Raw genomic sequence first — 26745 nt, 5'->3', positions numbered from 1 at the left:
AGTCACAATGACAGGGTTTTAACCCAGGGTGTGCCACTTCCTAAGTCTGTGACCTTGGACAAGCGGCTTTACTTCTCTGGGTCTCAGTTGCATCATCTGCAAAATGGTGTTTATAGTCAGATTTGTATGAATTAACTCACTGTTCTAAAGCATTCTGAACAGTGCCTGGCACATAGTGGGCACTCAGTAAATGTCAACTAATACCACTCACTAGATGGATGACCCTGGGCAAGCTTCTTAACCTCTCTGAGTCTTCATATGAAGAAGAATATAATATCTACCTCACAAAATTAATACAAAGATTAAATGCAACTTTTTACCATGCTTGCAGAGCCGCAGGCAGTATGCTAAATTATAAACATGTCTCTTTAATTACCTGCACTCAAGGCAGGTCTATTACTATCTCCTCTCTACAGATGAGGAAACTGAGGCAGAGACTGGTTACGTGACATGCTCCGGGTCACACAGCTGGCCAGGAGATGGAGCCAAGTTTGAATGCTGGCAGCTTGGCTCTAGAGTCATGCTCCTGTCCTGGAGTCAGACCTCAGTCCTCCTCCTACACTCCAGGGCTGCCTCCAGGGACGGTCCTCGGGTTCACGTGACACCCTCCTGTCCACCTTCACCTAGCTCACCCAACACTCTAGCTTCCTCCACCCACAGGTCCTGCACCCTTTCCCAAGTGCAGCCCTGGATGGGTCCAGGAGATGTGGCGGAGGCAGAAAGACACGCCCAGGCCCTGTCTGCTCCCAGCTCTCCACTGCTCCTGCCTCCTGCCTGTGAACAGACATGGGTGCCGTCATCACCTTTTGTTTTTTTGTTTTGTTTTGTTTTCTGAGACAGGGTCTCACTCTGTCACCCAGGCTGGAGTACAGTGGCACGATCTCGGCTCACTGCAACCTCCGCCTCCCGGGTTCAAGCTATACTCCTGCCTCAGCCTCCGGAGGAGCTGGGATTACAGGTGCCTGCCACCATGCCTGGCTGATTTTTGTATTTCTAGTAGAGATGAGGTGTCACCAAGTTGGCCAGGCTGGTCTTGAACTCCTGACCTCAGGTGATCTGCTTGCCTCAGCCTCTCAAACTGCTGGGATTAGAGGTGTGAGCCTCCGCGCCCGGCTCACCTTTAAATCTTCTTGCTGGGAGATAGGTAGATTAGCTACATTTTGCAGGCAAACTTGAGGCTCAGAGAAGGTGAGGTGATTAGGCTAGTATCACCCAATGAGGACGCAAGTGACTTAAACCCTGGGCTGTCTGACCCTAATGCCTCCAACTCTCACCTAGGGGATGGCAAAGGACCCCCTCAGGCCCCTGCCATGTCTACTCCTCCTGCCTGGCATTGTGGTTGCATCCCTCCCATGGCTTCCTTGTGTGCACAGTAAAGCCCAGCTCCATACCCAGCAGCCTTCCTTCCTGCAGCCATCCGGCTCTGGTTCCCTGCTGCTCTAGGTTCCTTCCAGCCTCCCGGCCTTTGTCCCTGATGGCTCCCTCTGCGGGGAGCCATCCCTCTGGGCTCTCTCTGCTGAAATCTACCCACCCTTCAGGTCTCAGCTAAATACCCCAACCCCAGGGAAGCCCTCCCTGACCCCTACACCAGGGCAGGCCCCCTTCTGTGTTCTCATCTCCCCATGCACTTTTTAAAAACAATAAACAAACACAATGTATTTTATGGTAAAATATATATAATACAAAATTTACCATTTTAAATGTACAGTTCAATGGTATTAAATACATTCATAATGTGTGACCATCCAGCTCCAAAACTCTTTCTATCCTGTAAAACTGCAACCCTGTACCCATTAAATAGTAACTCCCCATTCCCTCCTTTCTCAGCCTGGCACCCTTTCCCTGGCACCCACCATCCTACCTTCCATCTCTGTTCTCACTACCCCAGGAACCTCATACAAGTGGAATCAGACAGTGCTTGTCCTTTGAGACTAGTTTCTTTCACTTGGCATCATGTCCTCCAGGCTCATCCATGTTGTAGGATGTCAGAATTTCCCTCCTTTTAAGGCGTATTTCTGTTGTGTGTATGTACTCTGTGTGTGCACTTCTGCATCACCATGTGTCACTGTGCGTGATGTCTGGCTGATCACTGTCGGTCTCTGCTATAGCCCGTGAGCTCCAGGAGACAGGCCCGTACCACTAATGCCCCTGCACAGAGAACACTGCCTGGAGCGCAGAAGGGGCTCACCGTGGATTTGTGGAGTGAGTGAATGAATGAATGGTGAGTGAGTGAATGCTCTGGATGTTTCCATAGGGTGAAGGTTCTACCTTCAGCCTTTGCTGTCACTCTGCCCAGCTAGCTTGGGCAAATTCATCCTCAACGGTGACTGCCAGGCCTCACTTCAGCTCAGGTCCACACTCATCCAGCCCCAGGCCATGTGTGCATCCAGGCTGTGGGCCGTCCCAGGTTCATGTCTGAGCCTGAACTCACCACCTTGCTCCAGTTGTGCTTCTCCCCTGGGCCCCAGCTTTCCAAGGCCAGGAGCCCAGACATTATCTTGGGCTTCCCCACCTTGCCCCCCACATCCAACCAGTTACACCATGCCTGGCCTGACCAGTTTACCTCCTGAGTGTCTGTCCCCAGCACTCCCTTCCTGTAACCTCTATCCTTGCCTAATGTCAATGGCCTTGACCTCTTCTGCCACCCACCTTCCCAGCTGTCAGACAGATTTCATCAAGCATGAATCAAGCCACACACCTCCCTTGCTCAAAGCCCTTTGCTGATCATCCAGGGACCCTGGCAGAATCTACTCCCTCCAACTGGTGTTCTAGGCCCCCACACTGTGGCCTCCGCCGACTTCGACGGCATCGCTATAGGACCAGCGCCTTGTGCTCTGTGCTGGCCACGTGGACCTCCGAATGTGCCAGGCCTCACTTGGATTTGCAATGTGCCATTCCTGCTGCTGAGAAGACAGGTCTCGGTGGAAGCGAGCACCTCCTCCAGGAAACCTCCCTGACCCCAGGCTTAGCAGGTGCCCCTCGATGTTTCTAGAGTGCCCGTATGCCCGTATACTCCACTACGTCCTCAGCAGGATGGTGAGCTCCTGTGGCAGGGGCTGGGCTCTCTTATTCATCCCTGCGTCTCCTGCACCTGGAACAGGGCCTGCACACAGCAGGTGCTCAACACTAAATTCTAGTCAACTCCTACTTCCCAGTTAGAGAATACAATGGAGGGGGCACATCAGAGGGAGTTCACGGATCTAAGTTCAGGGTCAGCGTTGCCAGGGGGACGTAGAAGAACAGTGGGGTAGGGACGCCTGCCCTGGGGTAGCCTGGCCCCTCTGCATTCTCTCCTGCCCAGGAGAAGGCTTCCTCCTTCTCTGGGATAGCCATGTTGGGGGTTCTCCATGGAAAGGCGATGGGTGCCAGGGACACGGCTCTCTGGCCTCAGTCCCTTGTCCATGAAAGGGGTTTGCTCACACCCATCTGACAGCCTCCTAGGCTCAGAAAGGCTGTTCTCAGGGGAGTGGGCCCCGAGCCCCACCTGCATCAGGGTACGCAGCGACTCCACATACGACTGCTCTGTGTCCAGCAGGGTCATGGCCACGTGCTTCCGCATGTCCTGTGGGGACAGGAGCAGAGGGTGAACAGGGGTCTTGTTGCCCCCAGACCCCATCACCTGTAGCCATGTGGTGCCCAGAGAACCCGTCCACACCCTCTCCCTGCCCTCCTGCCCCTTCCCTCCTGCCACCCAGGGCTCCCGGCTATTCCCCTGAGGCCCCCACAGGCCCTCCACTCTGCCAGTTGCTCAGCTGCTCCCCCTGCCCCCCACTTACACCTCAAACACGTGGCCTCATACAGTTAGGCCGTCACTCCTCTGCCGCTGCCCCATCCACCCACTTCTTGGCTCCTCTGCCGGGCTATTGAAAAAGGTTCTTTAAAAAAATCAATAACCTTTCACATTTGCAAAGAACAATGACTCCAGGCCAGCACCCACTCCAGCTGCCAACTCTGAAGACCCCACTTTCAGGCTCAGCGCTATGGGGACATGCCCACCAGGCTGGGCTGCCCAGCATCCCTAAGAGTAGATACCATCACCCTGCTACAGAGGAAGACACTGTGGACCAGAGAGGGGAAGTCAGTGCTGAAAGTCACACAGCTGGGCAGTATCAGGGTTTAGCCAGTCTCAGATAAGGCTGGATCCCAATTCTGTCATTTAAAAATGTTAACTAAGCCCTCCTATGCGCTAGGCGCTGTTCTAAGCATGACATATTATTCAATAATCCTGGCCACCCTGTGAGGTAGATGTTATTATTCTCTTCATGTTAAGGAGGGGAAAAAGGAAACCCAGACACCGATGCCTCCATCCTATGGATCTGATGACCTGAATTACTGAGTTCCCAAGGGGTCATACAGTCTCTGCACCCACACCCCCAGGCACACTGTGCTCATCCCTGTCTGGGGGGCCTTCTTTGTGTTCAGCCCCTGGGACTGAACTTACCTGCTGCTCCTCTCCACCAGTCCCTACACCTCTACCCCCACATCCCTATCTCCAGGAAGCCTTCCCAGATAGCACCAGCCCCAACAACTTCCCTTCTCTGGCAGAGACTCCACTCTAAGCCCTAGACCCCTACACTCCACTCCTGACCCCTCTAAGGCCCTAGAGTGATCCTGGGCAAGGCCCCTAACTCCTCTAGGCTCCAGATCTCTCGGTTCTTCTCCTCTCTCCACTCCCCTCCTAAGTCTCAGCTTGGCCTGAGCACTTGGGACCCTACCTCAGGCTCCTGCCATCAAGGCCTGCTGGTTCGAGCAGGTGCTGTGCAGATGGCAAAGCCAGGGTGTCCATGTCTGTGGCATCCCTCCAGCCTTCACCTCTAGTCCCTCAGGGTAGGGACTCAACCAGTGGGGCTGTGCTGGTCACTGCTATGCCCAGGGCCCATGTCTTAGTGGACCTGAGCCCAGGCCTGTCCAGCTTGCTTGACCCAGCCACTGCTCCCCCTCTGCCTGTGGCACACTCACTTCAGATCTCTTGCCCTCTGACCAGGGACTCAGGGGCAAGACCTGTCCCCACAGTGTCCTATAATGAAGCACACTCAGAAAAGTGAGCTCCCATGCTAGGAACTCAGTGGTGGGGGTGTGAAGGACATCCCTTGGGGCAGGGAGGAAGGGGGGCTGGCTCTCCCCATCCTTACCAGCCCACCATTGCCAGCCCTGGGCTCTGACAGGTGGGAAGGCACCTCAGAGCCTCCGGAAACAGCAGACCAGAGCCTCAGAGGCTCTGGAGACAAGCAGACCATCTATCCTTGGTACTCCTGTGACCTCTAAAAAACCAGGGCAGCTTCCAGAAGGAGGCAGTGGGAGCAAGGCTCACTGTATGATGGAGAGCTTGGGAGAGTGTGGGGGGCCAGGAAGGCCTCCCGAGGACAGGCCCAGATGCTTAATCCTGCCCTACCCCACTCCAGGGACATCTCAGCACCCCACAGACATGGCCTTGCTTCAGCCTCACACTCAGCTCTGTGACACAGGTGTTCCCATTTCCACTGCACAGGTGAAGGGCCACGTCAGAGAGGTGACATGACTTGTCCAAGATCACACAGCCAGTGAGTGGCAAAGCAAGGACCAGAGTCTCTTCAGCCACCCCATGACTCTCAGGGCTCCAGTCCCTGGAGTTCTCGCACAGACTAACTGGGCAGCCACAGGCCACAGGTCCCCAGCACTGTCCTTACTGGCTGTGTGACTGTGGTGTCACCTAACGGTGGCTGTGTGACTGTGGTGTCATCTAACGGCCCTGTTTCCACATTCTCTTCCATGAAATGGAGCAAATAACCCCTCTCTCCCATCATCATGAAGGCAAAGGCGGCAGTGAGTGCAGCAGCTCTGTCCACACACAGCAGGTCACCAGTGTCCACCCTTCCTCCACCTCAGTGAGACGGCATAGGGAGCTCCCTGACAGCAGGGCCAGGCCAGGTGCGGCCCTGGGCCTCTCAGCCACCCTCCCCCGCCCACACCACGGCCCCATCAGGCCCAGCGGGCACTACGATGGTCATGGTCAGGGAGGCTTGCCCTGAGAGGCAGGGCTGGCGCTGGGCCTGATGCCAGGAGGCTGGGGTGACACGGGGAGGCTGACGCTGCAATGCCCGCCTCTCCCAGCCTCCTCCCTGCGGCAGAGCACAGTGGCCTGTCACTCAGCTGTCAGGTAAAGACACGGAAAACAAGGCCAGCTCCCTGTCACTGCGCGAGCAGCCCTCCACACGTGCCCAGACACGGGTGTAGTGTGCGGGGGTTGTGGGGGTGGACAGGGGAGGCAGGAGGCAGACAGCGCAGCTGTCAGCCTGAACAGCAGGCCCACCTGTTCTGGGCGGGACAGCCCTGCAGGCCCAGCCTTCCCACAGCGCCCCTCATCCCTCACCAGTCCCATCCCCAGACCTTTGCTACACCAGGCACTGTGGGCACTGGGGGATACAGCAGGAAGCCAGAGGGGGCCACTCCTGGGATGACTGGGGCATCACAACCCAAAGACTAAAACCCTGATGGGCACAGTGTGAAGACAGACACGCACACAGAGACGCCATAAAGGCAAGCCGCCCCACACAGAAATAAAAAACACAGCCAGGTCACGCAGCTGAGAACCAGGCCCGCCAGCCCAGAGACTTGAGGTTGTGGAGAGACACAACACAGCACGGGGAGGGGACAGAACTACAGCCCCCAGTGGGGCCGGGAGCATGGCCCAGAGTCCAGGCCCAGAGATACACAAAGACCGGGAAATAGCCCCAAGACGCCTCCCCTCCCCTGTAGGGGTAGGCACACCTAGCGAGAACGGGAACGCTGCTGTTCCCACCGCAGCATGACTCCTCCAAGGACCAGCAGGCCCAGCGGCAGGGGGAGGATGGCAGTGGGGGAGCAAAACTGACTCTACCTTCCAGCACACAGATACACCAGGGCCACCTCAAGCCTAAGAGGAGGGCTGGGAAAACCTCTCCTTCCTGAGCCTGTGGAACCAGGATACCACTGGCGACAGCCTCGGCTTCTATAGGCACCCATTCTGCAAGCCGAGTGCCACCAGGCCTTGACCCTCAGCACCCTGCCAGCCACACCACCACCTGCCAGGGTTCCTCACCCTCAATCTCCCGGTCTCCATCCCCGGTCACAGAGAGCCCTGCGCCCCATGCCTCCCCTCCTCCCACCGTCTCCTGGGTTGGCTCCTGGGTCGGCTGAGTTCTAGGCCGTGGCCCAGGTCCCTGGCTGCCCCTTCCCCTGCCCGTACCTGGGCCTCCCCAGGATCCTCCGCGTCAGTGCTGCTGCCCTCGGTGGGCTCCCCGGAGGCGGCGGCTGGGCCCAGATCGCGCATGTCTTCCAGCGCGATGGTGAACTGGGCCAGGGTCTTCACCATCTGCAGCATGCGGCCGGCCCGCCGCAGGGGCGGGGGCGCCGGGGTGGCGGTGGGGGCGGGGGCGGGGGTCGGCGCGGAGTTGGGGGCCCCTTCCCACTCTCGCTCCCTAGGGCCTCAGCCCGGCCGCGGCGGCAGTTGCAGTGGCGGTCGCGGTGGTCAGTTCCAGCGCCGATCTGAGCGCGGCTGCCGGGCCGGCGGCGGCGCTGTTGCCTCCTCCGCGCTGGGAGTGCGCTTGGCGAGCCAGGCGCGCGCGGCGCAGCTGTGGGGAGGAGGGTTCCCGCCCTCTCCGCGCCGCCCCATCTACCCCAGCACGCTCTGGGCTGCCCTCGCACCCGCCCCTTCCCCCACGCAGCGGCGTCCGCTCACGGACCCATCCCCCGCCCCAGGACACAAGTCGGCGCACAGCCGTGGACAACGCGGCGACATGTACTTTCCGTCCACACCTGTACCCAGCGCGGGCACACGCTGAACGCAGCTTCCCACCGAGGAGCCACGGAGCACGGGACACACACAGGGGCACGAACACACCTACAGGGAACAGGCCACGCTCATGGAAACCTGCCTCAGGCCTGGACCCGTATGCACAAGGGGGTCAGGCCAAGTGCACCCACATCAACACAGTCCCTTACAGACCTTAACCTTGACACACACGAACATGATCCATCCTTGCGCCCAGACAAGTGCTTTTGTGTTTACATAACTATTGTCAGGCAGAAACAGGCACATGTGTCCAGGCTTGGACATTTAGAGATGTGCACACATACACATCCCTGGTCTTCCACCCAAGGGAGGAGCTCTTGGGCCTGAAGGAGGGCAGTTATCACTCAAAGGACCCACCTTGAATCATCCCTACCCCTGCCCCGACCCAGCTTGGCCTGTGTCCTGTACCTGGGACCATCTTGGAGGGTTCCAGTCCTGTCCCTATCCAACCCCCCCACCCCTAGACTGTGCTCCCATCCCTAGACTGTGCACCCCTAGACTGTCTCCAAGCAGGATCCTCACAAGCTGCTGCTTCAAAGCCCAGAGTGACAGCAGAACTTATCCCAGACTCAATTTGGACTGAGGGGTGGCGGTGAGCAACCTGCTTTTGCACCAGCTCCCACCCCGCAAGATGTGGGGGCTCTGAAGCACCCTGCAGCTGTGCCTGAGCCCTGGCCGACTTCATGCCTTTTAGTGTGCTGCACGCTCCCACGCTCACCAAGCCCCCAGCTGACTCCCTCTCCCAAACCTGGTTTCCCCTGAGTTTCCTGCACAGTAGACATCCTGACCCCATCGATCAAGCCAGGCCCATCTGTCCCCACGTCTCATCTCCTTGCTCAATGTGCTCCAGCCACTTCTGTTTTAACTTCCAGAAATTGACCATGCTCTCTCCTGCCTCAGGGTCTTAGCCCGTGCCTTTTCCCTCTCCTCGTAATGCTTTTTTCTTTTCCTTTAAGACCAGCTTCAGGCGGGCGCGGTGGCTCACACCTGTAATCGCAGCACTTTGGGAGGCTGAGAAGGGCACATCACCTGAGGTTGGGAGTTCGAGACCAGCCTGACCAATATGGAGAAACCGCATTTCTATTTTTTAAAAAATTACAAAATTAGCCAGGTGTGGTGGCGCATGCCTGTAATCCCAGCTACTCGGGAGGCTGAGGCAGGAGAATAGCTTGAACCCGGGAGGCAGAGGTTGAGATGAGCTGAGATTGCAGTGAACTGAGGTCGCGACATTGCACTCCAGCCTAGGCAACAAGAGCGAAACGCCTTCTCAAAAAGAAAAAAGACCAGTTTTAGTGCAAATGCCACCTCCTCAGGGAAGTCCAGGGAAGCCCTCCCTGATCCTCAGATTAGGTCATGTGCATCTAATTTCTGCTCTTAAAGGCTCTCATTTTTCCTTACCTTAACCATGTATTGCAGTTCGTAAATATACATTTAAGCGATTACTAGATTGAGGCCCGTCTCCTCCCAGGAGACTATAGGCTTCCTGAGGGCAGCATCCTTGTCCCTTTTATAAGCCAGGGCACTGTGCACACAGTACAGGCTGGCTTAATAAGCCCCCAGTAGCTCTTCCTCCTCCCTTCTCCCCACATGCCCAGCAGTTACTGACTGAGAGGCACACCAGCCTGAACAGCTCTCTGCCTCTTACCCTCCCAGCTGGATGGATTGTGGGCTTCTCTGCAGATGGAGCCTGCTCCTCCTTTTCCTCCTCCCGGGGCTGGGCATGCAGGGGGTCTGGAACAGCCAGACCAATTGACTGAATGGTGGCTTGAAAGGGAGGATGGACAGGCCTATGATCCAGTCCAGACATCCAGGTCCCACAGTACATGCAGAGTGGTGGTTTGAAGGCCCCATCCCTGGCTCATTGCTTGGTCACTGAGGATTCCTAACCGACATCTGGCTTTCTCTCAGGGTACCTCGTCCCCGATCTGACCCTCTCAAGCTACACGACCCTGGGCATCAGCTTCCTCTGAGTGGCTGAGAGGCAGTGTGTGGTTCAGAATTCAGAGAGGTGCATCCATTCCCTCACTAGCTTCAGTGGGATGGGCCCTGAAGAGATCAGTCCACCCTTGTTGGCCTCCAGGGGCTACCAGACAACACAGGGCTTTTCTCATAGGGCTCAGCAGAGGGAGTCACTGCTACTTGAGGGGAAGGTTTTCAGGGAGGGCTTCCTGAAGGAGGCATGGCATGAACAAGGTCCTGAGGTCAAGAGATCCACAGGCATATGGGTGCCCAGAAGGCAGAGTTCACTGACAGGCCCTATCCCCAAGAAGGGGGCGGGACTTGGTGCCAAAGCACTGCTTGCTGCTGCTACTTCATTAAGGATGGCTAATTAGATCCAAGCCTGTTGTCTTGGCAATGGAGTGGGGCTGGTGGGTCGGGGAGATGAAAGGAAGCAAAGAGAAGGAACAGGAGCACATGGGTCGGTCGCTAAGGCAGGGTTTCCGGAGAGGGCCCCATAACAGCACAGGCATCAGAGCCCTTCAGGATGAGGTCAGCTGGGGTGGGGGCTGAGAGCACCAGGCGGGCCACAGTACCCCTATGCTGGTTGGTTCTGCTGTTGTTCCTCTAAGCTCCTGTTCTGAGTGCTGATTTTATTTTCCTTTGGGGTATGTGCAGTTGTATAGAATAAGTATGGCTCAGAAGAGTTTCTGTAAGTGTACAAAGTGCTTGGTGAAGGCCTACCCAGCCCTCCTCTCCATACCCCACACCCCACCATAAACACCTCTTCTCCCATGAAAGAGCCACACTCTCACCTGCTTTTTAGTCAGGGAAGGCAAGACAAAGAGGGGAAAAAGGGCTCTGCTCTACAAGAGTACCACCCCACTCCAAGAGAGGCAGGCTGGGGGTCCCAGCCTTGGGGAGCACCTAACCCTCCCTACTTCTGCCCAATCTGCTGACAACTTCCCCATCTCTGAGGGAATCCCAATACCCTGACTACCCGCCTCTGGACACACCACCCAGTCTGAGCCCACCCACACCTCCTGCATCTGGGCACTGTCCAGCTAGGGGCCACCTGGTCCTCTAGCTGGTGCTGGACCAAATGGGACCAATGACGAGAAAGGCTAGACGTAGGGATGAACAAACAAATGGACAGATAACCAGTAATGACTGAATAAATGAAAGGATGAAGGGATGGAATCATGATAAGATGAATAAATAATAAATTAATGGATGAACAGATCAATGACAGTCATGAATACATGAATGAATGCACAGATACACGGCTTAATGGATGAGTAATCAATTGTATTTTTATTTTATTCATTAGTTGATTAGTTCAATAAATACTTATAGAGAACCTACTAGATGCCAAGCACTGTGCTGGGAATTTAAAGGTAAGGAAAGAGGTCTGTGCCCTACTGGGCACCACAGTCTACACAGGAAGACAGGAACTGAGAAAGAAATGGCAAACATGATGCAGGTGGTGAAGGAGAAATGCCGGTTCTGGGACAGCAGGCCTCATCAGGCTCCTGGGGGTGGAGGCACAACCCTATTAAATCTTTGTCAAGAGAGTGCCTGGGCCCCAGAGCTGCCCAAACTGGAACACTGGGAACCCCATAATCTCAGAATTGCCACACCACTAATGCTGTTTGGACAATTCTCAGGGGCCAGGCACCCCACCATCGCTTTACACATCCTGGCTCCTTTAATCCCCATAGCAGCCTCACATCAATAACTCTATTATTATTACTCTCCCTTCTTACAAACTAGGAAACTGAGGCTCAGAGAAGTCACCTGGCTGGTAACAGGTAGAACCCAGTTCTACCAGCCACCTCTAGGGCCCAGGCTCCTAAACTCCATCCTCTCCCCAGTGGGGAGAGCCCCACTCCACCTCCCCTGGCCTGGTGCACACAGCTGGGCTCCCCCCACCCCCACCTCCCTGGTGCGGTGGTTGCCTTTCTTCAGCCTCCTTTGTTACAAGATAGTGACTATGAACAGATTCTCCTGAAGGTTTAGGTGGTAAACAAAATGCCATCCACAGGCAATGCTAGAGTCAAAGAAGATCCTCTTCCCTGGGAACTCGGCCCTGGCGAATGGCCCAGACAGACTGTCTGATGCTCCTGACCCCACCAAAGTCCACAAGCATAGGGTTGGTACGGGATGTTCCCAACCTAATGGGCTATCCATTTCCCTGACAGCCGCTGCCTTCCTCAGGTGCTTAGTTCATCAAGGAGATGAAAGTTCCAAAAGAGGGACTTTTTGGTGTAGAGAGATTAAGAGCTCTCTGGAGCCAGAGAGCTCAAGCCCAAATCCTGGCTCGGCCACTTACTGGGGAAGTGACCTTGGGCAAGACACTTCACTTCTTGGGGCCTCAGTCTCTCCATCTGTTCCTGTTTGAGGACTCTGTCTTCTTCTTCCCATCCTCCTACCTTCTCTCCTCTCCTCCCTTCCCCTGCCTCCCCCTGGTCAGGTCCTGTTCCCTAGAGACCCTCCCTTCTGGAAGGAGGAGCCTCTCAAGGCTCCACAGAGTTCCCAGGCCTCCCAGGCAGCTAGAAGGGAAGTGTCCAAGCCACAGGGCTCCCTGGGGACTGGCTGCTCAGGGTGGGCTCCATAATTCTGGGGAATGTGCTTTGGGAATGGGAAGGAGAGCTCCTTAGAGCCTCAGGATCTTCCTGCTATGGGGACACTGCCCTGCTTCGGTGGGTCTGTGTATGCAGCTAGGGTGGGATTACGAGTGACATGACCTGTGTCCTCTCTGTGTGGACTCCTCTGTGTGTCTGTGTGCACTCCTGTTGGGGTCTTCTGTGGACATGTGACTGCACAACTGGTGAGGGTGATGGTCCATAGGGTTCAATAGCAGAGACAGAAAGTGAAGGGGTCACTTCAATAATAATAAAAAATAGCTGGACGTGGTAGTTCATGCCTGTAATCCCAGCACTTTGGGAGGCTGAAGCAGGAGAATCACTTGATCCCAGGAGTTCGAGACCAGCCTGGACAACACAGGGAGCCTAATCTCTACAAAAAATACAAAAAATAGCCAGACCTGGTGGCACACACCTGTGGTCCCAGCTACACGGGAGGCTGAAATAGGAGGATCACTTGAGCCCTGGGATGCCAAGGCTGCAATGAGCTGTTTTCCTCATCATCATCTCCGGTGGGTGTGGTAGATTGTATATTTTGAAGATAGCTATCATCTCATATGCTTTTTTTTTTTCTTGAGAAAGGGTCTCACTCTGTCACCCAGGCTGGAGTGTAGTGGTGTGACAGCTCACTGCAACCTCAAACTCCTGGGCTCAAGCGATCCTCCTGCCTCAGCATCCTGAGTGGTGGGGGTACAGGCACCACCATGCCCAGCTAATTTAAAAAGATTTTTTAGAGATTAAGTCTTGCTATGTTACCCAACCTAGTCTCGCACTCCTGGGCTCAAGCAATCTTCCTGCCTCGGCCTCCCAAAGTGCTAGGATTATAGGCATGAGCCACTGCGCCTGGCTCACATGCTCTTCTTACAATGTGGTATTGACTCTTCCCACAGAGTGAGGAGGTCCAGGTCCCCTCCCTTTGAAGCTGGGTAGAGCTTTGTGACTGCCTTGAACACAGAGCACAGCAGAAATGATACTATGTGACATCCAAAGCTAGGTCATAAAAATGCCATGTGCTTCCATCTTGCTCTCTTGGCTTACTCATTCTTGAAACACAGCCTCCACGTTGTGGGGAAGCCCAGACCACATGCAGGGGCCATGTGTAGGTATGCCAGCTGACAGGCCAGATGAGATCCAGCCAAATGCCAGCATTCATCACCAATCTGTGAGTGAGGATGACTTCAATTCCAGCCCAGCACTATCTGACCACACTGCATGACCCTCAGTGAGAAGTGCCTAGCTGAGGAAACTGAGGATCAGGGAGGTGGAAGAGCCACAGTCACACAGGCAGTGAGTGGAAGAGATGGACTGTGAACCCAGAGTCCTTCATATGCTGACAGGAGAAATGAAGGAAGGGGATGATTTCTGCACAGGCTAGATTTCATCTATTGCCCCAGAGGGGTCGAGTTGGGACTCCAACCTCACCACTCCTTCCAGAAACTGTCCCCGCTGGCTGATAGGAGGATGGAGGTGGTAGCCTTCACTCCTTATGCTAGGACTCAGGCCCGACTTCTAGCTGCTGAACCTTGCTGGTGCACTCTTAGCCCAGAAGGGACCCCCCTACCCACTGCGCTCCCAGCCCCTTCCTAGACCTCTGGGAATGAGGCGTGCTTGCTGTATCCTTGGTGGGAGCTCATGTCTACAGCTGGCTAATGTTTAGTGAGGTGCTGTTTCTCATGTATTATCTCATTTAGTCCTCACACCAGTCCTCTGAGTTACGTATTCTTGTTATGGCCATTTTACAGATGAGGAAACAAAGGCTCCAGGAAGCGAAGCAACTTGCCTGAGGTTATGAAGTCAGGATGTGGCAAAGCTGGGATTTGACCCCAAGTAACTGACATATCAGAGAAGCTGAGTGACCCCACCAGGGTCACAGAGCGCATTAACAAGGAGTCAAGCCAAGTCCAGAGCACCTTGAATAAGGAAGTGGGAGGCTGTATTCTCTTCCATGGATGGCTGGGAGTTAGATGGAAATAGGACGGTCTCAATGTCTGCTCCCTGCTTTCCACAACCAGAAGATCCATAAAAGCAGAGTCTAGGTCTCTTGACATACAGTAGGGGCACAATACTTATCTATTGACTGTCTTGCTTTGCAACTTTAGCCAAATTCCTCTCCACTCTGGGATTCAGTTTCTCCCTTGGGCAAAAATGGGGGAGGAGGGAAGGTGTAGATGGATTCTAAATTCCCCACCAGGCTTCCTGGCAGAGGTGGTGGGGCTGAGGTCATGCTCAGAGGTGGAGGATGGACAGCTTGACCCTCCTCCCTGATTTCAGGCTTCAGGATTAAGCCTATAGCTCCAGTGAGGAAGCTGAAGACCCAAGAACTGCACTTCCACCAGAGGCCCACAGGTGGCAGCAGAGGCCAACATGGCAGGGGCTGTGGTGCATGTGGTTTGAATTTAACTCGTTTTTTTTTTTTGTTTTGTTTTGTTTTTTTAATGTGGGTTTTTTCCCCTTCTTTCTTCTCTGAGATCCGCCTCCATCCCTCCCAATTTCAAGAAGATACAGCTGGACCTTCCAGGCTGGGAAGGAAAAATTTCTTAACATCATGGATAATAGCGGGAAGCAAGAGGTGGGGCTTGAGGGGTAGATGGATAGACAGACCCCCAACATATGTGAAAAACATCTTAGGAGCTCAGAAGCTCTAAATGCAATCATCCTCTCAGCCCAAGAGGCTGGGACTGTCACCCCCATTTTACAGGCAGAGAAACCAGAACCCAGATCTTCTGGGTCCCACATCTGAGTGTGAAGGAGGGGGAGGTTGCCCTACCCTTGGCAGTCGAGGAGGACCCCACTGGGAATCCCATGAGGCCTTAGGGTAGGTAGGACTTACCTACCTTGCCTATCTGGCAATTCCTGCTTTAGGGTTCCCAGGAAATGCACCCACCTTCCCCTATGCACACTTCTGCCTACGTACTGACCTGGCCTGTGGTCACAGCCCCGGCTTAAAACCTGTGAATGAGATGACCTCCAGGGGCCTTCCTCTCCCAGCTCTAAAAGTTATTTCATTCAAAATGTCTAAACGTGGCTCAGCACTGGACCAGTGCTCAGGGAATCAGGCCCGTGTGGCCCAGCACCACCACCGTTCAGCCTCTGATTCCTGACCTGCACAGAGCACTGGAAAGCAGGGCTCCCTTCCCTCTCCTCCACCCAGTTCCCCAGCCTGCAGGGAGGCTGGGATCGTGGGAACGGAAGTTATCCAGGGTCTGTTTCCAGCCCCTCTTGTTCCCTCCCTCCCTCAGACCCAGGAGCAGGGAGAAGGGCTGCAGTCGTGTGTTGTCGGTGGGATGGGGTGTCCTGCCTCTGGCGCAGAAGATGACTCACTGGGCTGTGGGCCAGGCACCCTGGGAAAGGCCAGGCCAGGCCAGCCTCAGCCGGAGCCCCAAGGAGCTGAGGCAGGAAGGAGGGGGCCAGGGCCTGCCTCGGCTGAAGATAAATCCTGGGGGCTCTTGAAGCCCCACAGCCAAAAGAGGCTGTCTTCCCCACTTACCACAGTGCCACCAGAGACCTAGGGAAGCCTGAGGTGCAATCAGCCCCCAGTAGCCTACACATGTGACCTCCCAGCCTCTCCTCTAGCCAGGCTGGTCTCTTCACCACTGTCCACCCCCAGCCTCCTCCCCACTTCTCCACCTTTGTGTAGACTGCTCCTCTGCCTGGGCTGCCCTCCTTGCTCTTGGTCCTGTTTAAACACCATCTAACTTTTACGCTCTGCCTCTTCCCGGAAGTTAATCTTTTAAGTCCTCCACCCTCCATGACCTATCCCTGCTATAGACCAAGGGCACTGATCAAACTGCCTGGTGCTAATTCCCCAATCAGCAGCCTCCTTTTTGGCATATTGAAAGACCTACTATGTGCCAGACTTGCACTCAGGCAAGCTGCCTAGGCACTAAGGGACATATAACAAAGTCTGTGAGCTCCAAAATGGAGGGCGCACTTCTGCCTTGTTCCAGCAGCTTCCATGCCTACAACAGAGGCTGGCCCACAGTAAGTACTCAGTTCACATTTGTGAATTTGTGGATGAATGAAAGCAAGTATCAGTGTAATGACTGTGCACTGATTAGTTTAGAATATCCATGTTCAATCCTCTCTTGAAGGAGGGAGGCAGAGAAGGGACCATTTCTATGCATTTGATATATGGGCACTGAGGCTCAAAGAGGAAATGTCTCATGATCCCCAGGGTGGCAGACAGTCAGCTGAGCTAGAATCAGACCAGAGACCAGGCCTCTGGAGCTCTTCCACTGTAGCTTGTCCAGATAGGCCCAACCAGCTGGGTTGCACTGTGGCCCCTACCTCCTCTACTCCCACCCTGTTCCAGGACCCAGGTGACATTCTTGGGGGGAGAGTAAGTTCCACCCATCAGTCAGTCACTCCAGCCCTGACCCTGGGGACCCTGGCATAACCCAGAACCAAGGGAAGCCCCCTCCCATCACACCAGGCAAGCATAGGGTGGTCAGGATGCCCAGGGGCAGTGATCATGCCCCTTCAACAATCCCTCCATCCTAGCCTCTGGAAGAAGTGGTCTCTGCCTCTGGCTGACCAACACCAGCTTGGGCTTTTAGGCCTTACTGAATTTATCCACCAATGGTGACCAGCCCTAATGCCTGGACAGCCATAGTCACACGTGTGTGTGTGTGTACATGTGTGTGTGTATGCGCGCACGCATGTGCAGTGATTAAGATTCACAGCTCAAGGTCAGCCTAAGCCAAACCCAGGGCATACTCTCCTGAGGCCCAGGACAAGGCCACCACTGCCAGGAAGTTTTTCTGGTAGCACAGACCTGCCCACTCCCCTTCCTCTGAACTTCTGGAGTTTTGGCCTTCAAAACTCAGGGTCTTTCTAGTCTTGTCATGATTACTGGCAATAAGTGGCACCACCCAGTACCTCAGAGTTTACAAAACACTTCCAGGGCCTAATTTCATGAGCTCTTCTGTGGGTAGAGCAAGGCTCGGTGAGAAGCCATGCGTGCTCGGGTTCTCAAGACAAAGGTTGGTGGGGCCGGGGCTCAAATCTCAGTGCCGGCACTGATCTGCTGTGGGACTGTGAGCAAGTTACACAACCTGGCTGGGCCTGAGGACAGGAAGAGAGCAAAAGCATAAACCAGGAGGAGAAGATCTCCTGAGGGATTCTTCTGTGCTGCTTACTAAGTGCTCTGCAGGTATTATTTTAACCTCACAATAAGCCTCCTGGGTAGGCCCTATTATTACCCTGTTATACAGAAGATGATGATGAGGCATAGTTAAGTACCTTGCTCATAAGTTAAGTACCTTGCTCAAGGTCTGTCAAGCGGATGGGATTCCCGCCCCCAGGGACTCCAGAAAGAAGAGGTGTGGGGTTATCTAGGAACCAGGAGAGAGGAGCACCTTCTAGCCTAATAGAGTGACTCCGGGAGCGGCCCAGGCTCCCAGCATGAGGAGGACGCCCACTCGACCTTTTCCACAGCAGGGAAAACTGGTGGCAACCTCAAAGTCCAACCACAGGAAGGCCCAGAGATTCATGCACTTACTGAAATCTTTGAAATGCTATGGAGAAGTGTTCGGGTGTAACATCAAATGAAAGAAGCAAGAAGCACACATTCTGCACCAGCTCAATGTTATTTAAAATACACACACACACACACACACACACACACACACGGAGAAAATACAGCAGAACATTAACAGTGGGCAGGGGCCCTGGACAAAGGTGGGTAGAGGGGTAGAGCCAAAGACCACTCTCCACTGATGGCTTCCCGACCTCCAGGAAGACCACATCTGTGCCTCAGTTTCCCCATCTATAAAGTAGAGAACATAGAGGGTTTACTTCTCACAGTGCCCGGAACAAAGCATGAGTTCAACAAATATTGGCTGTTTTGAATAACCAGAATCTTGGAGGGCAGGTCCCCTCAGGGGTCAGCAGGTGGCTGAAGCACCTCCTCCCACAGTAGGCCTCCCTGGCAGCCCTTGCTGGCATATCTGCAGGGCTGAGGAGCTCCCCCTCCCATGGTGCCATGGTAGCTCCTTCCACTATGGGCATGTCTGCTTGAGAGAAAGCCAAGCTGGACTGGACCCCTCAGTCTCTGGGTGGCCTTAGAATTGGACAGCAGTGACCTCAGGAAGAATTTTCCTCCATCTTCCATTCAAAAATCCTTTGGGCTCTGATGCTTCTGTAGGGTGATTCTCCAGGTGAGGGTTGGGAGAGGTTTTCCGGGTGGCTCTCTTGTTCCCAGCCCAGGTGACCACCTCTATCCCTCTCTCTCTCTCTGGGACAACAGAGTAGCATTTGTTGGCAGCACTTTGTGCCTTTTCCATTTTCTCCTTTGGAAAACAAATGAGAAGCCCGGTGAGTCTGACCTCCTCCCCACCGCCCCCGCCACAACCCTCCAGGCCCCCAGGGGCAGGAGGCCCTCTCTGCCTCCTCCCTGGACAACAGGCCTGGTGGAGAACCCCAGAGGAGGGGCCCTGTGAGCTGGCTGTTGCCATGGCAATGGCAGCCCTGGAATTTGACGGCTGGGGCCCAGGAGTGGGGGTGGGGAGCTAGTATAGGCTATGCTAGGGGCAAGGAGGAGGGTCCAGGGACCCAGGAAAGCTAAGAAGAGCAACGCAGGGCAGGGGTCCAGGGTCCCCTCCATGGCCTCAGTTTCTCCATCTGTAAAAGAGGGAGAGAGAGGCATGGGACTTAAGATCTCTCTTTCTACCTCTAATCCAAATCGAGACATGGATAAGGGCTAGGGGTATGGGACCCAGCCAGGACAAGGCCAGATGCTCCCTTTGATGGACAGGGACGCCAGGGCACAGGGACTCAATCCAAGGGTCACACAGGAAGTCCAGGGTAGTGGCAGGACTAGGTTCTGGGGTATGTGGTCTGTCCACTCTGGCTTCTCTATTTTGCTAAAGGAGAGGACAAGGGTGCCTGCCTCATGGTAGGGAAAAGAGGATCCCCAAGAATGGTAATAGCTGGGCCCACAGTGCTGAGACAGCAGATAATGTGCCCACCCTCAGAAACCCCTGGTCTTTCTGGATCCAGAGGGCTGGCAGAGGGCCTGCCCCCACCCCGCCTGCTGCGCCAGGCTGCAGCGGGTATTTTTAAATGGGTGTCTGCCCCTCTCCACCTTCCTGCCTGCCCTCTCCAGGAACACAGTGAATTCTGCTGCCAGCCCTCCATCCACTTGGGCCAAGCCTGAGTGGGCGCTAGCTCCACGGTCTTACTCTCTGCCTCCACCTCCAGGACAGCCAGGGCAATGTCCAGGGCCTCCTCCAGCTATGATACTCTAGGCTCAGAGAGGGGATGGGGCTTGCCCAAAGTCACACAGTACAGACAAGGACTTTGGGAATGTTGTGCCACCTTCCAGAGCCCAGCAAGATCTCTGGGGCCACTCCAGGCTCTTCTGTTCATCCCTCTGCCACTGCCCCTCCACAGTCACAGCCTCGATCCCCTCAGCTGACCTTCACACCCACCCTAGAAAGATACTCCAATTCTGACCAAGTAATTCCTCACCTTAAAACCAACCATCCGGAAAAAAACAGAGTTGCAGCCATAACTCACATTACACACCAGGATAAATTCCAAACCGATCAAGGATTTAAATGTAAAACAAAACAAGAAAACTGAAAATACCAGAGAAAAAATATGAGATAATTGCTTTATAACCTTGGAGTGGGAAAGCCCTTTCTAACTATGACTCCAAATCCAGAAGCAATAAAATAAAAGCTTGATAAAGTAGAACACATAACAAAACCTTCTGCATGGTAAAAATATAAACAAAGTCAAAAGTCAAGTGATAAATCAGGAAAAAAAATTTGCAACTCATATGCCAGACAAAGAACTAACTTCCCGAATATTTAAAAGGTTCCTAGAAACTGATAAAAACAAAAGGCCAACAACCTAACAGAAAAATAGACAAAGGATATGAACCACTCACAGAAACAGGAATCCATATGTCTCTTCGAGATAGAAAAAGATGCTCAACCTTACTCATTATAAGATAAATACAAATTAAAATACACTATCAGACCTATCAGATTGGGAAAATATCCAAAGGTCTGAGTTGGTGAGACTATGGGGAAATGGGCCTCTTACCTACTGCTGATGGCAGACCCCCATGGACAGGAGCAAAATGAGAATCACATTTACCCTCTATCCTAGCACTCCTAAGAAATGACCTACAAACAAGCTTGTTCACTGCAGCACTGTTTGTAACAGCAAAAGACTGAAAAAACCTAAATATCGGTTAATATGTGGTTGCATACAGTTTGGTATTCCGCAAAATGGGACACCATGCAGTACAAAAAAGAATATGAGGCCAGGCATGGTGGCTCATGCCTGTAATCCCAGCACTTTGGGAGGCTGAGGCAGGCGGATCACCTGAGGTCAGGAATTCAAAGCCAGCTAGGCCAACATGGTGAACTCCCATCTCTACTGAAAATACAAAAATTAGCTGGGCAAGGTGGCACACACCTGTAATCCCAGCTACTCGGGAGGCTGAGGCACAAGAATTGCTTGAACCTGGGAGGCAGAGGTTGCAGTGCGCTGATATCGCACCACTGCACTCCAGTCTGGGTGACAGAATTAGACTCTGTCTCAAAAAAAAAAAAAAAAAAAACCCAAAATACAAAAACCAAAACAAAAAAAAAATGATATTAAGTATAACGAGCAAGGGGCAGAGCAGTGTGCTACCATCTGTGCAGAGGAAGGGAACAGACGATGAATTTGCTGGTGTTTGCAGATAAAAGGATTCACAAAGACACTACTAGCTGGGTGGCCTGGGGTCAGGCAGGGTAGGAAATAGGCAGCCAGGTGAGAAGGAGACTTTCTATCCTTTTGGATTTTTCCTAATCATGTGAATATATCATCTATTCAAAATATTAAATATATAAATTAAAAAAAAATCCACCTTGCAATCAGACCCCTGCTGCCCACTCCAGCCTTACGTCTCATCTCTGAACAGCCTTTGCACCTCTCTTCTTTCTTCTCCATCTTGCCTCTCTGGGCTCCCTCCACGAGTCTCTCTCCTAGACCTTCTGGGCTCCCCTGGCCTCGGGGTATCTCTGCCCCAGCCCAGACCCTGCCCTGGTGACACAGGCCTGATGTTCCTGTCTGAGTCTGTGTCTGCCTCCTCATAGCTGGAGCACAGCCTGTGTTCCCAGCCTACATACAGAGGACCAGGTTCCAAGGTGGTTGGTCCTCCTTGAACGAAGATTACACTGGAGAACAGGGGGCACTGCCTTGGAGTCCCAAGTTTGGAGCCTTTGTCTTTGCCTTCCCTCTTCTGTTTCCACATTGGTCTCCTCTGAGACAGTTCCAGTCTCACATGTGGTGTTGCTCCAGGAAGCCCTCCCTGCCCAAATCACATTCAGAGAGGGGTAGAACTGTCCAATTCCTCCTTCAAGCCAAACCCCCAACCCCTGCCTTAGGTTGAGCGACCTCAGGGCTGGGCTTTGAGCTTCAAAGTGAGTCCCCAGCCTGGAGGAAGGTCCTGGGGTCAGAAGTCACTGGGTGACTCTGGCAATCCTGCCCCTCTCTGGGCCTCCATCTGTACAGCCAGGAACACAGACCAGCTGCTCCAGAGTCGCTGATGGGCAACTTTAAAGCAGGGTGGGGATTTCTGCTAGCAAAACTCCCCCAGAGCCTCCAGCCTGCAGAGTCCCATCCCTCCTGCACAGCCCCACTCCTTTCCTTTGGACAGCTGCCCGTGGGGAAACTCCAAGCCTCCCTCAGGGAGCTCAGATCATCCCCCTACCAAAGAGGATTATCTGGGCTACTCTCAGTGACTCCATCCTCTTCTCTCCATCCCTGGGGCTCTTCCTCAGCCAGCTAGGTCAACTTCCCTCCCTCCCTTCCAACTTGTTTTACAGCTTCCCACTGATCCCCAGTGGTCTGTGGTCCAGTCCAGCCACCACAGACATTATCACATCAAATTCTCACCATAACCCTATAATAGGTACCATAATCATCATCCCCATTTTACAGGTACATAAACTGAGCCACAGAGGGGCTAAGTACTAACATGTGAGTACTTAGCTTTTACAGTGAATAATTACCCAGGACTACCCACAAAGCTAAGAGGAACAGTAGGATCTGAAGCAAAGTCATCTGGCTTCAGTCTGTTCTAACCATTACACTAACCCAGCTGGATATGAGATCAAGTACTTGTCCCCCAAGACTCTCAATGACCTGGCCCTTGCTGACTCACCAGCATCAAACTTCCCCACCTTTACCACACTCTGGTTGCATCATGTTCTGGCCATAGTAGTTCCTCCAACCCATCGCATTCTTACATCCTGGGCCTTTGCACATGCTGGTCTCTCTGCCATGTGTAGCTTCCTATTCTATGTTTGGCAACTTCTTACTCATCAGACATTTTTGGTGGCCAAAGAAGTGGGAGCCTAGGCTGTATGGTGGGCCAGGAAGGCTGGTCACTAAGCGGTGCAAGGCCTAGGTCCTGAAGGGCCTCAGACCTGCCAGGCTCAGAGCTCAGTCTTTCTCCTGCCAAGACTTGTTCATACTCTTCCTTTTACACACTCCAAACTCTGGGGAATTCCTTCCTGATTCTAACCTAACTCACTCACTCTACAGGAGTCAGGAGGATTCCTGGACCTCTGGAGAATGTGCTCCTGCCTGTCCACTGTCAGTGTGACGGAGCTGGGCTGAGACAGGGTGCACATTCTGGGAGCGTAGCTGGTTGTCAGCTCCCACCTCCCTCAAAGAGCCTGTGTCCTTCCAGGTGGCAGCAGGGGGCAGGCAGGATCTTCCCACCATGCCAACAGGTTGTCCTCCTGATCAAGTGGGGCCCAGCCAGCTCCAGGCCCCAGGTAGGGGGTGCCGTCTGCTCATAGGAGCACCAAGGATGGGTGGTGTGCTCCATCATCCTGGCTGCGTCTGGAGACCTGGCCCCCAACAGAGTTTACCCCTGCCCAGGGAGCTTGGCTGGTTGCCCTTCTGAGCCTGCAGAGACACTGAAGGGAAAGGCTTGTCTCACTCTAACACCTCTCATCAGGGAGGGCTTCCCTCTGCACACAACAGAGATTTCCTGACTGAGTCCTGAGAGCTCCATGGAAGTACATGGGGTGAGATGTGGTCCAGGGGGCAGACATGACCCTACTTTCACTTAAGTCGATGAGATTGGCCTGCTTTATGCTTCTGTGTCAAGATTCCTCTAGAAGAAAACGTTCCACTATTTTTATTTTTATTTATTTATTTATTTATTTATTAATTTTTGAGACGGAGTTTCATTCTTGGTTGCCCAGGATGGAGTGCAATGGTGCGAGCTCGGCTCACTGCAACCTCTACCTCCCGGGTTCAAGGAATTTTCCTGCCTCAGCCTCCCGAGTAGCTGGGATTACAGGCGTGTGCCACCATGCCCAGCTAATTTTTGTACTTTTAGTAGAGATGTGGTTTCACCATGTTGACCAGGCTGGTCTTGAATTCCTGACCTCAGGTGATCCACCCGCCTCGGCCTCCCAACCTCGGCCTCCCAAAGTGCTGGGATTACAGCCGTGAGCCATGGCACCCAACCAAGTTCCACTATTTTTTTTTTTTTTTTTTTTGAGACGGAGTCTCGCTGTGTCTCCCAGGCTGGAGTGCAGTGGCACGATCTCGGCTCACTGCAAGCTCCGCCTCCCGGGTTCACGCCATTCTCCCGCCTCAGCCTCCCAAGTAGCTGAGACTACAGGCGCCCGCCTCCGCGCCCGGCTAGTTTTTTGTATTTTTAGTAGAGACGGGGTTTCACCGTGTTAGCCAGGATAGTCTCGATCTCCTGACCTCGTGATCCGCCCGCCTCGGCCTCCCAAAGTGCTGGGATTACAGGCTTGAGCCACCGCGCCCGGCCAAGTTCCACTATTTTTAAAAGCTTGGATATTACCACTCTGGGATCAAGTCCAGGCTTTCAGGCCTGGCCTTTAGGAACCCCCGGGGCCCACCTGACCTCTCCAGAACCAGGGAGCTTTCATGGTACCCCAGACACACCAGGGTTTCTCCATCACAGGCCTCTGCCTTTGCAGTTCTTTCTGCCTGGAGGACCTTGACTCATTTCTGCCTATCAAGGTCCGGCTAGTCCTTCAAGATTCCAGCCACTGCCCTAAGTTAGCCTTCCCTGCCCTCACCCTTCTTGGCCTCCTTTGACCCCCAGTTCTCAGATGGGGCTTCTTGGGGCAGGAACCCCTTCTCCTTCACCCTGCAGCCCCCATGCTAACCCTGCACATACAGGCACCAGCGGGCCACAGTGCAATTGAATTTTAAAGGTTCCCCTGGGTTCCCCCAACTCACCACTCAGAGCTTATTTCAGAGTGAATTATCCACAACTAGTCAGAAAAGTTAGGAGCAGCTGTGCAGTCAGCGCTCAGTCAGTCCACCAGTGACAGTGAACACCCCAGTTCTCAGTCAAGTGGCTGGGATGTCCCCATGGGAGCAAGGTCTGCTCCCAGGCAGGAAGTGGCCTGGGCCCTCTCCCCACTAACCAGGCTCTGGCATCCACTGCCCAGCCCCGCCCCTTGCTGGACACTCAGAGGGTGGTACAGGAGCAAACTGCTCTGTTCACATCTCTCCAGAGAGAGAATGCCTGTTTATGTTACTTGTTGACATCCAGCTGCCCCAATCTAATCCAACTTTGCTGTCATCAAAGCTTGCTCCAGGGAAGGTCTCAGGCTCAGTCCTCACTGCTGATATCTGCACAGATGTCTTTGTGGGTATGGAAATCTGCTGGGGATTGAAAAGAGAGAGAGAGAATATGTGTGTGTGTGTGTGTGTGTGTGTACAATGCCTATATGCTGTGCTCCTCAGGCTTTGCCTGTGTTGAGATGGGCGGGGGTTTGCTGTCAGCTGACCCCACAGCGTGGGAACTGTTGTTTCAGTGTGCCCCCCTCCAGCCCGCAGGCTCCACCAGGGCTCCTCTCTACATCTCCAGCCCAAGCACAGGGCCCAGCCCTGGAACGAAATTTCTTCCCCAGCACCCACAGCCCAGGCCTGGCCACACAGGAAGCGACCTGATGACTGAGGCCTAAGAGTTCAACTCATGGGACAGGACTCAGGGCTAGGGGCCCAGAGGGAGACAGGGCAGGAGGCTGGGGGTGGGGGAGGTTTGGGCTGGCTGCGGGTCTGGGCCTCTCTGGGCTCTTTCTCCAAATATGGAAGGTTTTTTTGTCTCCATTTGAGTCACGTCGGCCATGGCCCAAGAGATCTGCTTTCCAGATACAGCGAATGGGACTGTACCACACTGCCTGGCCTGCTGTCTCCCCTTCCCCTGCCCGTGGCCCATTCCTGCACCTTCCCCAACTCCTGGGCCAAGCTCTCTCTGCCAGCAGAAAGCCCAGCACCCACCTCAGCTGCTTTCCAGCAACAAGAGAAGGGTCCCTGGGCCCATAAAGGGAGGAAACACTCATTCCCTCTGTGCCTGTCACCTGCTCCCACTCCCCAAGGGCCCCTCAAGTGCAACTGAGCCATTCAACTAATATTTACTGAGCAACTACTATGTGCTGGTTCCTGGGACTCAGACCATGGACTGTGAATCCAATAGGATCACTATGTCCAAAGAAAAATCCACCCTTTCTTCCTGTGCCCACCTTGGTGATGGCACTACCCCCCCCACCCAGGCAGTCCTAAGCGCCAGGGGCCTAAGCAAGGGTTCTGGAGCCAGACCATCTGGGTCTGAACTCCAACCCAGTGAGACTATCCTGGTTTGAATACCACCTCTCTCTTTCTGGGCTCTGTGATCTGAGCTAAGCACCCTCACCTTCTCTGGGCCTGTGTCTGCTTCCCACTCCACCCCCAATCAGTGCCAACTAGGGATAGCACTCTTTGCCCATCTGCCAGCTTCCACTTGCCTGGTCCCCAGGGCAGCAGCAATGCAGGGCTAGGCATAGGCATGGGTGGTAAAGGGAGCTGAGAGGAGCCTGGGCGCTCCCCCAGGGCAGGGCTTAGCTGTCCTCCTCCTGCCTCCCCCACATTATTTATTTACTAAATGTGTACTGAGGCTCTACCTCGTGCCAGGAACAGGAGGGCTTGGCATGTGTGGATCCACCTGACCAGAACCAAGCATTGGGTCACAGGGCAAACTGGGGGCTCCCACCCACATCTCCACACCCTAGAGCCTTAGAGGTCTGTTACCCTGAAGCAGAGAGGAGCTACAATCACTGTGTATCCTGGGACAGAGGTGGTTCCTGACATCTGGGCTGGGAAGCTGAGGGGGACTCTGCCCTACACGGCCCTTTTCCTAAGGCCAGTCCCTGGCCAGGGTCTCTGTCTGGCTCTCTCAAGAGAGGCAGGGTGACACAGGCGGTCAGAAGAGATGAGAGACAGGCAGAGGAGCAAGACCCAGGGAGGAGAGCAGGGCAAAGGACAGAGGACAGGAGGAGAGAAAAAAGCAGGGAGCCTCCGTGAGAGGAA

At 54.1% G+C, this 26745-nt stretch overlaps 1 protein-coding gene across 2 annotated transcripts in view; it reads right to left on the bottom strand.

The window, feature by feature from the left end:
* Nucleotides 1–26745, bottom strand: part of ARHGEF17 (Rho guanine nucleotide exchange factor 17) — a 61683-nt gene that overhangs the window by 18859 nt on the left and 16079 nt on the right. For both annotated transcript variants that reach the window (XM_025356617.1, XM_025356616.1), the window contains one exon: nt 3485–3562. In XM_025356617.1, the coding sequence (XP_025212402.1) occupies nt 3485–3562 (78 nt within the window). The remainder of the gene's footprint in view (nt 1–3484; nt 3563–26745) is intronic.

This window comes from Theropithecus gelada, chromosome 14 (assembly GCF_003255815.1).
Source record: "Theropithecus gelada isolate Dixy chromosome 14, Tgel_1.0, whole genome shotgun sequence".
NCBI classification, from domain to species: domain Eukaryota; kingdom Metazoa; phylum Chordata; class Mammalia; order Primates; family Cercopithecidae; genus Theropithecus; species Theropithecus gelada.
The sequence above is the reverse complement of the archived record's forward strand: the minus strand, read 5'-3'. Positions and strand labels throughout refer to the sequence as shown.